The sequence below is a fragment of the Pygocentrus nattereri genome, chromosome 8 (assembly GCF_015220715.1).
Source record: "Pygocentrus nattereri isolate fPygNat1 chromosome 8, fPygNat1.pri, whole genome shotgun sequence".
In the NCBI taxonomy this organism is placed as follows: domain Eukaryota; kingdom Metazoa; phylum Chordata; class Actinopteri; order Characiformes; family Serrasalmidae; genus Pygocentrus; species Pygocentrus nattereri.
In genome coordinates, this window is record NC_051218.1 from 40,749,200 (window position 1) to 40,764,196 (window position 14,997).

Consider the following 14,997-nt stretch of genomic DNA (forward strand, 5'->3'; position numbering starts at 1 on the left):
TAAATGGCTGGAATGTGTTTATGCATCTGGAATAGTCATTGTATAGCAGCTTTTGACGCGGTCAACCACACAATCCTCCTGAATGCCCTCACCAACCATGGAATCACTGGCTCTGTGTGGAAGTGGTTCAAGTCCTACCTGGAGGGTCGCTCTTATCAGGTAACATGGAGAGGGTTCACACGGGTGTCCCACAAGGCTCGGTGCTGAGTCCTCTTCTCTTTTCTCTTTACACTAGCTCTCTTGGTGATGTAATATCCTCTCATGGCTTCTCTCATCACTGCTATGCTGATGACACTCAACTAATGCTTTGTTTCTCTCCCTCTGACGCACAGGTTTCCAGTTGCATCTCAGCATGTGAAGCTCAATCCTAGCAAGACTGAGCTGATATTCATCCCTGCAACCACAGGTCCTCATCATGATCTTGCCACCTCATTCGAGAAATCTCTGATTGTTCCATCTGTAGAGGCAAGAAGTCTTGGTGTGATTCTGGATGGTCAGTTATCGTTCTCGAGTCACATCGCGAACCTGACTCTGTCATGCAGATATCTCCTGTACAACATCCGTAGGATCTGACCCTTCCTCACCCGAAAGGCCGCCCAGGTGCTAGTGCAGTCTCTTGTCATCTCAAGGCTTGACTACTGCAACTCTTCCCATGCAGGTCATCAAGCCTCTGCAACTCATCCAGAATCTAGCAGCACGGCTCGTCTTCAATCTACCCAAGTTCAGCCACATCACCCCACTGCTGCGCTCCCTTCACTGGCTTCTTGTAGCTGCATGCATCAGATTTAAAACCCTGATGCCTACAAAGCCAAAAATGGATCAGCCGCTACCTGCTTGATGGCAATGGTCAAAACTCGAACTGTACCAAGAGCCCTTCCAGCTTCGAGTACAGCTCAGCTTGACCGGCCATCCTTCAAGGCGTGTGGAAGACAAACATCAAGACTTTTCTCTGTTCTGGCACCCAGGTGGTGGAACAAACTCCCACTGGCTGTCCGAACAGCAGAGTCTCTTGCTGTCTTCAAACGCAGACTGAAGACCGTCTCTTTACACAGCACTTAAATGAGCACTGAATTAAGTATTGATTGTAGTGTATTGTAATGTATTTTATTGCACGGGTCTGTTCCTTTTTCTCTGGGTATCAAAAAGAATGTGTTTCTATTAGTATCTGAGCTCAGGACTGTCTTTCTCTCTAACCTACTGGTAACTAGCAAAGATACGTCCTCTAGACAGACAAAGCACTCTTTGTAAGTTGCTCTGGATAAGAGCATCTGCTAAATACTGTAAACGTAAATGTAAATTACTGCTAATTTTTTAATTACTGCCGCCTATTCTGATCACGGCCTCCTCTCACAAACAGAGTAAAGAGTAAAGCTTCTCTACAGAGCACTGCTTCACATCAGACCTTTGAATCACTTTGTTTACATCTCAATAACTGATTTCTTCAGAAATGTGAAAAACAAATGGTGGAATTCCCATTTAAAAAAGCTTAGGGAAAGACATGATAGATGACTGGCGTGACAATAAAACCTTTAACTGAGGCTGTCAATCGAATACAAACGACTTCTTCCTGCATTTACGGCAGATAGGTTTTGACCTGTGAACTGAAAAACTCCTTCAAGCTGGTCCGTTTGGCTCATACCAGTTTTATTCAGCATTTTTATACAGACATTAAACATTTAAAAACAGCATAACTACATCTCAGTTTTTTGTTCATTACATTTGACAGTTTTATTATAAAATAAACATACAATAGGCAAAAAAGAATGATAAAAAAATCGCTGAACTTGTGCAACACATTTGAAATACAAAGCTAACCAGGCAGGAAGATTCTTTGATACATAACGCATTTTAAAATGAATTCTTACAACTATACATGTATAAATTCATAGCACTGCAGGCGTCCTGCTCTGTACAAAGAAAAAAAAAAAACAAACAAACTAAAGTCTACAGCATGCCAGAACACTGAAATCTTCTGTCATTGCAGTTACTGAGTACAACAAATGTCCATTTGAAATGGTCTATACCCCAATGAGATAAAGGCGATTTACTTGGAGTAGAAACCCTTCGCTTTCTTCACCTTCAATTAATGTCCTTTAGGCAATAGGTAGCACTGAAGCACTTCTCGAGCTTCATGGACCCGATTTTTGTAGCTTTCGGATTAAGAGCTGACCTGCTTGAAATGTCCGGTGAGTTTAAAAGTGTTGACAAGTGGTCAGACATTTCACCTTCATTATAAAACCTCAACTAAAATACGCCTCACTTGAAATAGAACTAACATCTGTCTAGAGATTACAGATGTACAGAGATTACGGTGGTCCCGTTTCTAAAACCAAGCTGATAAACATCCACATTGATCTCATTTCCTATAAGGCTAACTCTTTGGAAAATCGCTCCAGTTTTGATTCGAGATATTCTCCACAGCTGGAATTATTATATTCACGTTCTTTTACATAACACATCTATCGTACTTTGAGATTTTTGCCTTTTGGTTTGTTTCATGGCCTTTAATGATCCACGTTAAAGGAACAGTTCAACATTTTTTTCACCCATTTCAGTTTAACACATATTCGTAAGTAGTAACGTCTCCTTCTCAGCGCAGTGTCAACAGCACTTAGCATAATGAAAATGTGCAGAAACAGGCCCTCTGAAAAGAAGTGGGGGAGCTCCGTTTATATGTGGTTAGAGAAATGAAATTAAACAATGATGTTTTTTTTCTACAGCAGTTACGAAATATTTAGAAACATTTGTGTTCTGCTGACAGTGAATACGGTACTGTTCAGAAGTTTGGAATCACTCTTTTCAGCAATACAAAACCAATCTGGTTTTATATAAACATAACCATGATGAACAGAGCTGTAGATGGTTCTAAAACGAAAGAGAAAACTCTAGAAAAATGTTCTAATAAAATGATTAAGGGCCCATTTTATGGAAAACCAGCGTATTAAATGAAAGAGTTTTATGAAGTAAACAAACAGTATTAAAAGTTTTTAAAAAGTGCCAATCACTACCCAGACCTTACAGTCCATGTACACAGGTTTGTGCAGAAGCTTGAACACCCTGGTCATATTATGTTCTGTTGATTTTCTAAGTGGAAATAAGTTACATCATCCTTTACAGAGAACACTACAAAATTGCATTTTTCTGTAAATTTACTGCACAATTTCTGTTTATTTTTAAAATGTGTTAATTTAACAAATTAACATAGTTTTAAAAAAGTTTTTAAAATGAACAAAATGTATATAATTTGAGCCAGGAGTGCCCAAATTTTTGCTACAACACCAGCAGCAAGCTGCTGCAAGCTGCAAAAACAGCCCATTTTGAATTTGATTTTTGTGATTTTCATGAAATCTCACACATTTACATGTACCTGCCAATTCAGTCTATAGCAGTTTAGCCCCGCCCATTATAGCTTAAGTTATAAGGAGTGTTGCAGCCTGAACTGCTTTTTGAATGAGGCTCAGTCACAAAATTAGCATGTTTCATTCTAAAAGGTAAAGAAAGAAAGAAAGAAAGAAAGAAAGAAAGAAAATTTGGGATTTAGGACATAAAACCACTGTTTTTGGTACATAAAACCACACAAATGTTAGAAACAGACCTCAAGAAAAAAGGCAGAGGTAAATAGACAATTATGGTATATTACATGTCAATCAGTAACTACCTGTTCAAATAATTCTTGAAATATTGAATAAAATATCTAAAAAATACCCTTTTGTGAATTTTGAATGTATATAATGTTGCATGGCAAGTGATTCTCGAACCACGGAACAGTACTGTGCATACTGTAGATCCTCTGATTTATGAGTGTCAGTAAGGTAATATCTCAATTAAGCACCACTGCCTGCTCCTCTAGTCCTCCTGTAAGCTCAGAGGCTTTGACAGCTGCACTCAGAGAGAGGAATCCAGTGAACATGAGTTTAACTGAGGAGAGAAATGTCAAACAGTCCCTTTAAGTAGGATGTAAGTAAAGTAAATGCCTTTCTTTTACAAAACCCCCTTTCGCGTCAATAAGCTGTACACTCGGCTTTACAGAAATCAAAAGAAATGAAAACACTCGACACTCCAAATGATGATGGAATGACTCAAAGTGAAATGTGATGAAGCAGCAGAATGGATTCTGAATAATAAAACGCCGGGGGGGATAAGAGATTACGTTAATCCGCGATGCTTCAAGGCAATAGGTCGAGCAAGGTCAAACGCAACACCTTGAGCCGATACAATCCTCAACATCGAAAAGACACAAATGATGGAGCACCACTCTGTACTGTACATAAGAAGACGAAACTAGACTGAACAAGACTGCGGATCATTGCTCCTTGCTTTACGTACGTGTTTTCTTTAGTTACAAGGCATTTCGATCGAATGGAACAATGAAAGAAATATGCATATCAAAAGGAAGTAGAAAAAAATGCCTCTGATGATGTTAGAAACTGCCCTCCAAACCACCCTAATTTACCTGCTAAGGTAACAGCCTTAAATAACGTAGATACGAATGGAGTAAAAGCTGCAGGCAAAGCTACGTTTCATGTTTGGTTTTGAATTATTTCACATCCGGCGAGTGTTTTACGTCCTGTGCCATGAAAAAGACGGAATTAAGGACAATCCATGCCAGTCATGTGAATATCACAGTGCATGCTGTCTCTTCATCAGCGCGGGTTCTGGAAGATCTTTAATTGACTGACGCGATGTGGAGATTTCGTGTTGATGAGCTATTTACATGTTTGATTTGCAGAGCAAACAGAACGTCTCCAGCTGAGGCCACTTTAAATGGAAACCCTTTTTTCGCGCCTCCGCCTCACTTATTAAAGTGGAACAGGAAAAGAACAACAAACAACCTGCTACACAGGTGACGGTGGTGTTTCCGAAGGTAAATGTCATTCAACTGCTGACTAAAGAGCTGCTCTTAGTGAGAATTAGCAACGGAACAGACTGGAAGAGAGTCTAAAGTGAAGTCAAGGCCATCCTAAACATACGACATACGCAAAACATTTCTGAAATGTTGCTTAGGTGCAAATGCAGATGCAAAGTCTTGATTTAAAATGTCAAATAAATAACACCAACAGCTAAATGATAACTCAAGTGCCATAAATGTTTGTTCTGTAAAGCATCATGTTTGAGTCTAAAAGATATAGTTTTTATGCCATGGACATTATGAACTAGACAGCTTAGCCTTCTGGGTGTCTGTATGGTATTATGGAATATAAAGTCGCTTGAGAAAGGTTACGATTTGTACACAAATCACAAATTTTAATTGAATTCTCTCATGAACGATCACACTGTATCTACAGAATATTAACAAAGCTGTGGCATACATAGTCACACTGATCCAGAAATATGCTACGAAACATATCTTTGATATGAATATATGATTTTTTTCCCTCTTATTTGGTCAGCATATGAGGAGTTTCGTTCTTAAATGCTGTACATCCATATGATGAGTATTGGAAAAGCTGCCGTATAATGTAAAACATATTTATTTCTCTAATAAAAGTGGCACTAATCATAATATAGTACTGATGTTTCTTGTAAAGCCAACTGCCAACATTGTATGTCATGAAAAAGATAAAATTTATTAAAGTGGTCTATAACGTGCTTTGGAACCAATCATTTCATATCATACAGGACTGCATGTCATTTTCCTATAGACCTTGTAGGTCTTCTCTCTAATATTAAAATTAGAGTGGCAATTTAATAAGCACATTAGCGAAGATAAATATTCAAATTCAGGAAAATGTACAGTACTGTGCAAAAGTCATAGACCAGCCTTCCGTTTATACAAATTCCAGCCATTAAAGAAAAACCTTCAATGTTAAGATTAATATCAAATCTCTCAGCACTGATTTGTCCACTCTTTACTTTTCTGCACCTAATGCCATTTTATCTCTTCCATCCTTCCAATCTTAAAACCATCCAGTTACGGCTGCACCTCCCAAAAAAGTTATCCAAGCAAAGATTGGACAAAGTAAATACCGAAAAAACTCAAATTACATGTAGCTGTTGAGGCTTTTATGTAATTTCCTGTAAATGTTTCCTTTCTTTCCTCACAGTGAAAAACGAACAACTCAACGGCTGTTTTAACAGGAAGGTAAACAAATGGATGACTTTTGCACAGCACGGTATGTTATTATCATCCGAATGTACATAATATCAGTTTTTTACTGCATTCAGAGTTGAAAACTATTGGTTATATGATCACTTAATATTATGTATTCCTAAATTAAATATATATCAATTTTAAAAATGTCATCTATGCAAACTATGTAACTTTGATAAACATGTCGCTGTCGCATTTTGCATATCAAAACCCTCTAAAATATTTTTACACCATTTGACAATATCTGCTGCCCCTTTATGTAGTATTGTCTGAATATTTCATGATGAATGGACCAACAGAAATGGCCAAAATTTATTTTACTTTGCATCATTTTACTCGCACTTTTTCTTTTTTGTGAAAAGTCAGAGTTGGTTTGGTTATGACAGTGACGATATGTTGTAAAATTGTACCATGATATTACATTGTAATAACCCGTCTGCAACAGTACGTTTTAAAATCTATTGGCTTTTTACAAATGCTTTTTAAAAATAATTCCTACTATTAATAAGTCATAGTGAGGAGAGATTACGACTAAACCATGTTCATGTTGATCTGAAATGCAGTATTTGTTCTTGGGACAGTGTGGGGACGTCAGAAGTGTGTGGTAAAGCTGGAGCAGGTCTGTGCGCAGCAGGCTGATGATGCCACTGCTGGAAGAAGCCAGCGCTGCTTGTTGTTGATTAGCTGCCAGAGGGGCCCAGATTTCTTTGACAGACTGGCATGACACAAACAAGTGCAGAAACAGCTGCGGCACGAGCCACTTACATTTTTACAAACCCACCACCCAACAAACGAGGCGACAGTTGGTAACTTTGGACTGAAGAAGGGAATTTGATTATTTGCATATGGAAAACGTGCAAGGCTCGCCTTGACGACCGGGAAATATGGGAGTGTTTGAGTGCTTCTGTTGACGAGAAAAAAATATTGATAAATATACCTGCAAAAGTAGCTTTATTGACTATCTGAGATTACAAGAATGACTAATCAACTATATCCATATTGCTATTCGCACTTTGCGGATTACTGTGTCCAACAGCTATTGCACTATGATAAGAATGTATTGATCGATCAGCGTACTGTTTGAATGTCAGCGACGTAGAGCACTGCATAAAGATACACAGTAAATTCACCGGGTTAAATGAACACCTTCACCGTTAAACGGCTCTCGACTGTACAACGTCTATTTACACTCACCTTAAATGTACATAGGTGCTGACTGAACACTAGTAATCTTCCTGTGTAGATTCTAGAGATTCTAGAGAAGCTTGTTTAAGAAATATTGAACTACATATTCAGAATTTATGGCTGTCTTGCGATTCAACTATTATTTCCTGATGCAGCTTTATCTTCTGGTTAGGCGACTATCCACCACATCTGAGTACATTTCCATTCAGAAACTGGCAGACTCGACTGCCTCTAATTTAGTTACGTACGAGTCATTTTCTATCGTCATCAGAGCAGAAAAGGAATTCGAAATGTCCTTATTATACATCTGAAACGTTAAAGCCAAAACAGGTATCACTGTTGCCAGTATAAAGTACACAAATAAATAATCGTGGTTGTACGAAAAGAACAAAAAAAAATCGAATATACCAATATGGTATGGAAAAATCACTTAGATTCATTCTTGTTCTTAAATATAGACTCTAATAAATTCTCATTGCATACGCAGGCACTTTTGTATAATCTTGGTGAAATTCACATTTCACACACATATACTCTCTCTCTCACTCACATTCAGGCTCTCGAAGATGGTACAGAACTGAAACCTACGAGCTGTGCGGTGTAATCAATGGAAACGACACTCGCCACTGAGAATCTGCCACGCAATCCTCCACCGAGACGTTCTCATGCACCTACGCTGACGGAACGAAACAGAACAGCAATGGAGAAGTGGCGCGAATCTCACTGACAGTGGACATAACAGTGTACTATTGATAACCAACATTAAGGTACCATCGATAAAGAGTTCACAAACTGCTAAATGACTGAAAGATGTTCATTCAGAATGTCATCAGGCTACATGATATCCTCTACAGGTCGAATCAGTTTGTTCAGGAGCGCTTGTGGGAGTAACTGACATACAGCTGGTGCTAAACTCTTTATAGATAACAACTTAATGTTGTGTGTTTGCGCACCAACAAAGATGCTGAAATCCCCCACCCCCTCTTTTCCCAGATAAAGCAAAACAAAAGAGAAAAACACAGCACAGAACACTTCATAAAACTTGGATAATCATGACTGATGACGGACTTCCTCGGAAACTATCTAGAACACTCTCCGTGAACATGCAAGAGTTGAACAAACATCAAATAGTAAAAGAGTTGCCATATAGAACACAGTCAGTATGGTACATATTGGAAAGATCAAAAGAGCCATCGAGCCACGGAGACAATGCTCTGTCAAATGTGCATATGTAATCGGTCAATTGCACAGGGAGTCTTCCGTCAAAACAGTTTGTGGCAAATTTAAGACATGTGGTCCCCATAAGGAATTCAGCTTTGGAAGAAAGCCAACGTGAGTGTTACATATCGATAGTTATTATGGCACTGTAGAGTGCAGGAGCAGGGCTATTTGAGGGATGGATCTCATCTGACTGGTGTTTTTTTGCTACGCCTTTGACCACCAATCCCTCAAGACAGATATTATGAAGCCATCAAGAGATGCAATACAAAGAAACAATACTGACATGGAGAAGGATTACATGCTGGGCACCTGTGTAAACCTTCTCCAGAATGAGATGGTTGTTGCTTATAGCAAACAATCTGCACTGTACATAAAAAAAGAAGAAATCAGACTTTGTCTGGTTTTTAAAAAGAGCTTCTCTTGACCCATCTCAACCCAAACTAATCATCTAACCTATTGTAGTACTGCAGCAAAACCCATGTTGCTGTAATGGCTGTGGGAAGATGCATGATCTATTTTAACATTGCTGATTTTTGTTATCCACAGCCAGGATTCCACTAATGCTGCTTTAACACCTCATCTCAATATACTCATAAAAACAAAGGTGCCAAAAAGGGGTTCTTTAGAGCAATTCCATAGATTTCCCTAAAGAACCTTTCAACTCAATGGGCTCAATTGTATTTTTTGACCCCATGAACCTGATTTTACAAAAAAGTTGCTGTTTTCATTCTGCTGCCAGAAGAGTTGTGTCACATGTCCCTGTTGGGAAACATAGCATCATTTAATAAAGAATAACTTTAAGTTTTACATATACATATACATATATATGTAAAACAGCATCACTCAATAAAGTTCAGTGTGTACAACCAGAGACCCATGAAGCGTCTTGTACTGTTGGATGTTGAGTCAAATTCAGATTGGTAAGCACTTATTATTGAATGCGTTTACATACACTTAATAATCCAATAACTGCTGAAAATTACATTTTGACAGTAATCTGATCAATGCGTTTACATGCACTTGAGTAATCAGATGATGGCAATAATCAGACTGCAACCCAGGCAATAAACCGACAGAAGACGTGATGTAAATGTAAAACTCGAACTTAATGCTGCAGCTTTTTAAAAACATCACGCCATTTTACCTAGAAATATGAACAAACATCATCTAGAAAACATAGAATAATTAAATCCCTCATTACATCAATATGGCAATGCTGCTTCTGGCACTGCCATCTGTTTCAGACTGAGAAATCTGAGAGAAATCAGAGTTCACAAGCACTGAAAAATCTGATTACTGAGCTAAAATGCAGCTCTCTTTATCGGATTTCTTGACTGGATTTCTAGATCAGGTTTCTAAATTGGAGTATGGTGTTTACATGATCATTTGAATAATTGGATAACTGCAGAAATCTGAATTAGTGGATTATCGAGTGCATGTAAACACACTCACTTGTGAGTTGCTAATCAGAGCAACACTAGGTGTCATGCTATTCAAAAAGTGGCTTGTGACACAAAATTTCTGAATTTTCTGAAATTTCTTTTGTTAGATTATGCTCTTCAAAAATGGAAATAAATGCAAAAGCAGAACGGAAAAATCCTGGACAAGAGCAGATTAAACTAAATTTTAAGATTTAGATTAAGAGACCCTCATTAGTCCCACAACGGGGAAATTTCACTTCCGCTTTTAACCCATCTGTGAAGTGAGATGCCACATACACACTAGTGAGCAGCACACACAAACACTAGGGGGCAGTGAGCACACTTGCCCGGAGCGGTGGGCAGCCCTATCCGCAGCATCCGGGGAGCGGTTGGGGGTTAGGTGCCTTGCTCAAGGATACCTCAGTCATGTACTGTCGGTACTGTCGGTTAAAGAACTATTCATCCAAAAAGGTTTCTGGCACCTTCATTTTTAAGAGTGCATATGCCCAAGTCTGCTCTTATAGTGCCTACTCTAGTATTCCCCAAAACGACAGCACCTTACGTTCCACATGTGCTACCATTCCCTATTCTGTAAAAGCTGATGATCATGGGCCGCTGGGACAACCACAGTTTTGCAGGACGAATGTCTGAACCTCTGTCAGGGTCCCGGTGGCTCGGAGATGGCAGTGCTGGTGGCAATACCGGTGGAAGGAGTGAGTGATGGAAGGAAAGACAAGATGGAGAGGAAGAGAGTGAGAAAGTGAGCTAGAGAGAGAGAGAGAGAGAGAGAGTGAGAGAGCGAGAGAGAGAAAGTGAGAGAGCACAGTGAAAGCGCCAACACTATAACAAATGGGCCTCGATCCGGAGCCAGTGCAGTCCTTGGCGGATGTAGCGCACCAGTTCCGTCATGCTGCTGTGTTGTGTCAGTGGTTCCATCACTGAGTCCAGCTCCTGAAAGAACTCTGTCAGGCAAAGAACACAAAAAGGCACAGTGTGAAGACAAATCATGAGCAGGTATTAGTAATTCAAACTTCTTGCACTTCTTACTACATAAAAAAACTCATATGGAAACTGTACTATTTAATACCAATACTGATTTGATATTTCTTTAAAAATGAGCTACTTTTAATTAAAGCACTTAATTGAAAGACCATTACATTCCAAATGCAATGCTAATATATGTGGATGCAGAATTTTATTTTTTTGGAATTTCACAGCCAAAAACTGAAAAAAAACAAAGCGACAAAAATGTCCATAGCTGGGCAATCCTGTAAATAACCATGTAAACACCTGTATCTGATTACTCTCCCAATCAGAAAGTGTAAGTACGTTCTGCGTTGTATAATAACAAAATTTTTTAACGTTTAACATGACAGAGCAGAAACTGGTCTGCAGAGAAGACAAAGGTTATGCTTCGATCTTTAAAAGGTGGTGGTGGGACAGGCGTCCAGCTTGTGCTGCTCGTCTCGCTCTGACTGGACTTACACTTACACTGAGCGGCTCTTTACGCATGTGCATCACTTTGGCTCTGAATACTTGCAGTGAGCATGTAAACAGATTGTAGAGTAGAGTGAGAATAAACACCTCAGTCTTAATCTGTAATCAGAACGTGTTCCGTCGGATTGGCAAAAAATCTTTGCATGTAAGCAGCAGCTAGCCATCTCCCATTAGCAAGCTATTGCTCTGCACTAATGCGTAATGTTACATTATATGAATACATAATGATTCTCCTGAATTGGTCAGAGCTGAAAACACATTTGGACTTTTCTACAGGCTCTGCACCTTAATTAGGTCAATTCTATTAAAATAAATGATGGAACATTCCATTCTGTCACTACTAAAACAATAACCTACTGGACCAAATGTGTCAGTAATGACTATTTTGGGAAAGACAATTTCAGCTCATTTTGAGCACAACTCAAAAATGCTATACATGATGAGCAAACAGCTGTACACACATAAAATATTTTGGTTAAAACACAAAAAATATTATATACGGAATTGCAGAAAATATGTGTTTCGGTAGTGACAGTGACAGTTTGAGACTTTGGGACACATTTACTTCAAAGCAAACTAACTGCTCACCATGTGGCCATGAAGGACAAGAATGCAGTCTCACTTCGTGCCCTAAAATACAGGGTTAGGGTGTGGCTAAAATAAGGCTCTACTTATGGACTAAAACTCTGTTTTGGCAGAGATGAGCACATGAGAAAAGTCTTTTAGCTTCACTGTAAAACAAATCAAACAGATCTTTTTTCAAAAACAACATTGACAAAAATCCAAAAAAGTATTTTTTTAATCTTATCTTAATTTGTCTTATTCAACAATTTTTTCTACACTGTTGTATCTATCCAGTAAATCCAGGTTATTAAGTACCTATTCTAAATGTGTTTATTTTTGTTTATAGGTCACTGCTGTGACATAATTATTGGTGTCTTTTTTCTTTCTGAATACATACAGTACATTTAAATATAACTACACCTGAAATATGTGATTGTAACTGCTACCTGACAAGTGTGACAGTAAAATGAATAAATAACTTAAAAGAAAATGCTGGGATTAAAACTCTTGAACCTGAGTAGGTTAAGATGAAAAATTAGGTGTGATGGACTGCAAAAGATCTTTGTTTCAACAGAACAGTGATGGAAAATACTTGATGGTCTCTTTTCACCAGCTAATGACACGTCGCAATTAACTAAAGGCCAGTGTGCTCATAACCTCTCCGTATGACTATAGCTGCTTGGGTGTACCTAACAGCCCTACATCTAAGCTCACTGTGCTGTAATTGGCCAGTTTCAACATCGTTCTGACCAAAGGCTGAACCCAACAGGCCCTAATTGAGTTCATTATGAAAAGAGACAGGGAGAAGGGGAGAGGGAGAGAGGGTCACACTGGCTTCTTATGGATAACTTCCGAAGCAGAGAAACCGCACACGACACATACAGTGCCTCGGCACTTTTTAATTAGCCTTCTCTAGAGGAACGAGCGTGAGAGGAAATGACAGAGGAAGCCACATCAAACCTCCAGCACTACGAAGCCACTCCGTCTCCAGTGGTCCATACAAATGTTCAGTCACTGATAAGGATAATGTGTGAAAGGGGCCAGCTCTGTCTTTCAACCTCCTTTCAACCTCTGACAGATGTAGATAACATGTAAAATAAGACCAATCAGGTTCATGAGCAAGTGGCTTTGCTGCTCATTCAGAATGAATATTTTCCAGTGCACTAAAAACCAGAGGGAAATGGACATGCTGTAATGCTGTGAGTGGAATTCCATTCACTCACTGCTATTTTCAAACTCAGATGGCTCAACGATTTGGTTGATTCTGGAGTTTTCATGTAAATAAATTATTAAATATGTTACCATATTGCAAGAAATCAGAGCGTGACTATTAAACTTAATGGGCTGATTTTCCAGACATAAATACTAAACTTTATTATTCATGCTTATAGTCCATTGAAAATCAAACAGAGTCTTGGACTACGCCCAGTATGAGACAAAATATGTCCTAAATTCCTCTGCAGACAGGCTGAGTTCAGGCTTTTAGTGTGTTTGTATGATCCTTGTCAACTTATAAGGTGGAAAAATTGTCACACTGCCAAATCACACTGTAACCGCCAGCCTTTTGTGTTGGTTTATCAGCGACTGATAAATGTATCATATGATCAATTTGTATAGATGTATGCAAAGGTTTTAACACCTTTGGTCAAATTACATGGTTTGATTTTCTAAGTGAAAATAACTGAACCCCTTAAATTGCCACGAGCCACAGGTTGGTCCAGATTATTACTACACACTTCTATAAACTAAGGATATGTTTGCATAAACTTTGTATATGACTGTATATACAGATGTATGGACCAATGCTAACTTGGACAACAATCTCTGGTATCACACAGTGCTCTGGTTGGTAAATTTGTAAACTTGGGTAACTTTTTACCACTTGCAATTATGACTTTGTCAGCCATTCAAGTACAGGTTCTTTATGGCACATGCCATACATTCATAGGTTAATGAGGTCTGTCTGAAAACGATAGTATTATATATCTATGGTAGTGGTAATTTACTTGAATATAAATAAAAGTATAAATAAAGAAAATGACTTATACAGTAGAAAATACACTGTTTATTAGAAAAAAAATCTACTAATTACTCTGAGTCACTTTAGGGAAGTTTTCCAGACCCAGATTAAGCCTAAGCCTAGACTATAAACAATTCCCTATGGTGATTCACCAATGGCACAGCAACTTCATCTAAGAGTAGACATATTCCATATCCAGGAAACTGACCATTAAATCTCTTTTCACAGCACTCACAAAATGTGATTTCTGCCTGTTTTAGAGGACTTTCAGATTCTGTTCAATGTTATTTTTTATTCATTTTAATTGACAGAATATATTCAAAATGTGGAAATGTGGAAATCTGGATGCAAATTGGATTTACGTCATTATAGGTGAGCAAGCAAGTCAACAAAAGTGTTTTTATTGAGTTTAAACGCTATTTTTAATTGTTGCATTTGTACATTTTTTATATGAAGAAAGCTGCAGATGTGCTGTTTTATCTCTGCATGGTCATCATTGTAGACAGGTGTGAATCGCTTTCATAGCATGGAATTCTCACCCCACCACTTTCACCCCCATTGCTCACTAGCAGCTCATCAAAGAGAGAACCAACAATGTCCTGTTTAACAGAGTTAGGGGAGAAATAATGTATTTGTGATTGTATTAATTATAAATACCCAGGTAGTTTTCCATTCTGCCAATAAAGGGCTTACAGAAAGAGGTTAAGTTAATATTCAGTTTACAGAAAGAAAATGGATGCTCAAGATTTTCAGCTCCTCATTAATTCACCTTGAATATTAGCTGAAGCTCACTAAATTAGTCAGATAACAGGCACAACAGAATCTATAAGCTGCATTTTTAGGCTTTATAAAAAGCTGTCTGATTTATATGTTTAGCCAGCAGAATAAAAAAATCTTAAAAAGCTTAGCCAGTGTATTGCTTCTCTACAAGCTTGGAAGTTGAGTTGTGAATTGAGGAGTTTTACTCCTTAATGGTTATTAAATATTAATTTAATTAA

At 38.3% G+C, this 14,997-nt stretch overlaps 1 protein-coding gene across 2 annotated transcripts in view; it reads right to left on the bottom strand.

Annotated features, from left to right (window-relative positions):
* Positions 1 to 1,623: 1,623 nt before the first annotated feature.
* The window catches only part of aff2 (AF4/FMR2 family, member 2), a 321,218-nt gene continuing 307,844 nt past the window's right edge, over positions 1,624 to 14,997 (bottom strand). For both annotated transcript variants that reach the window (XM_017692144.2, XM_017692143.2), the window contains one exon: positions 1,624 to 10,880. In XM_017692144.2, the coding sequence (XP_017547633.1) occupies positions 10,759 to 10,880 (122 nt within the window). In that variant the 3' untranslated portion in view covers positions 1,624 to 10,758. The remainder of the gene's footprint in view (positions 10,881 to 14,997) is intronic.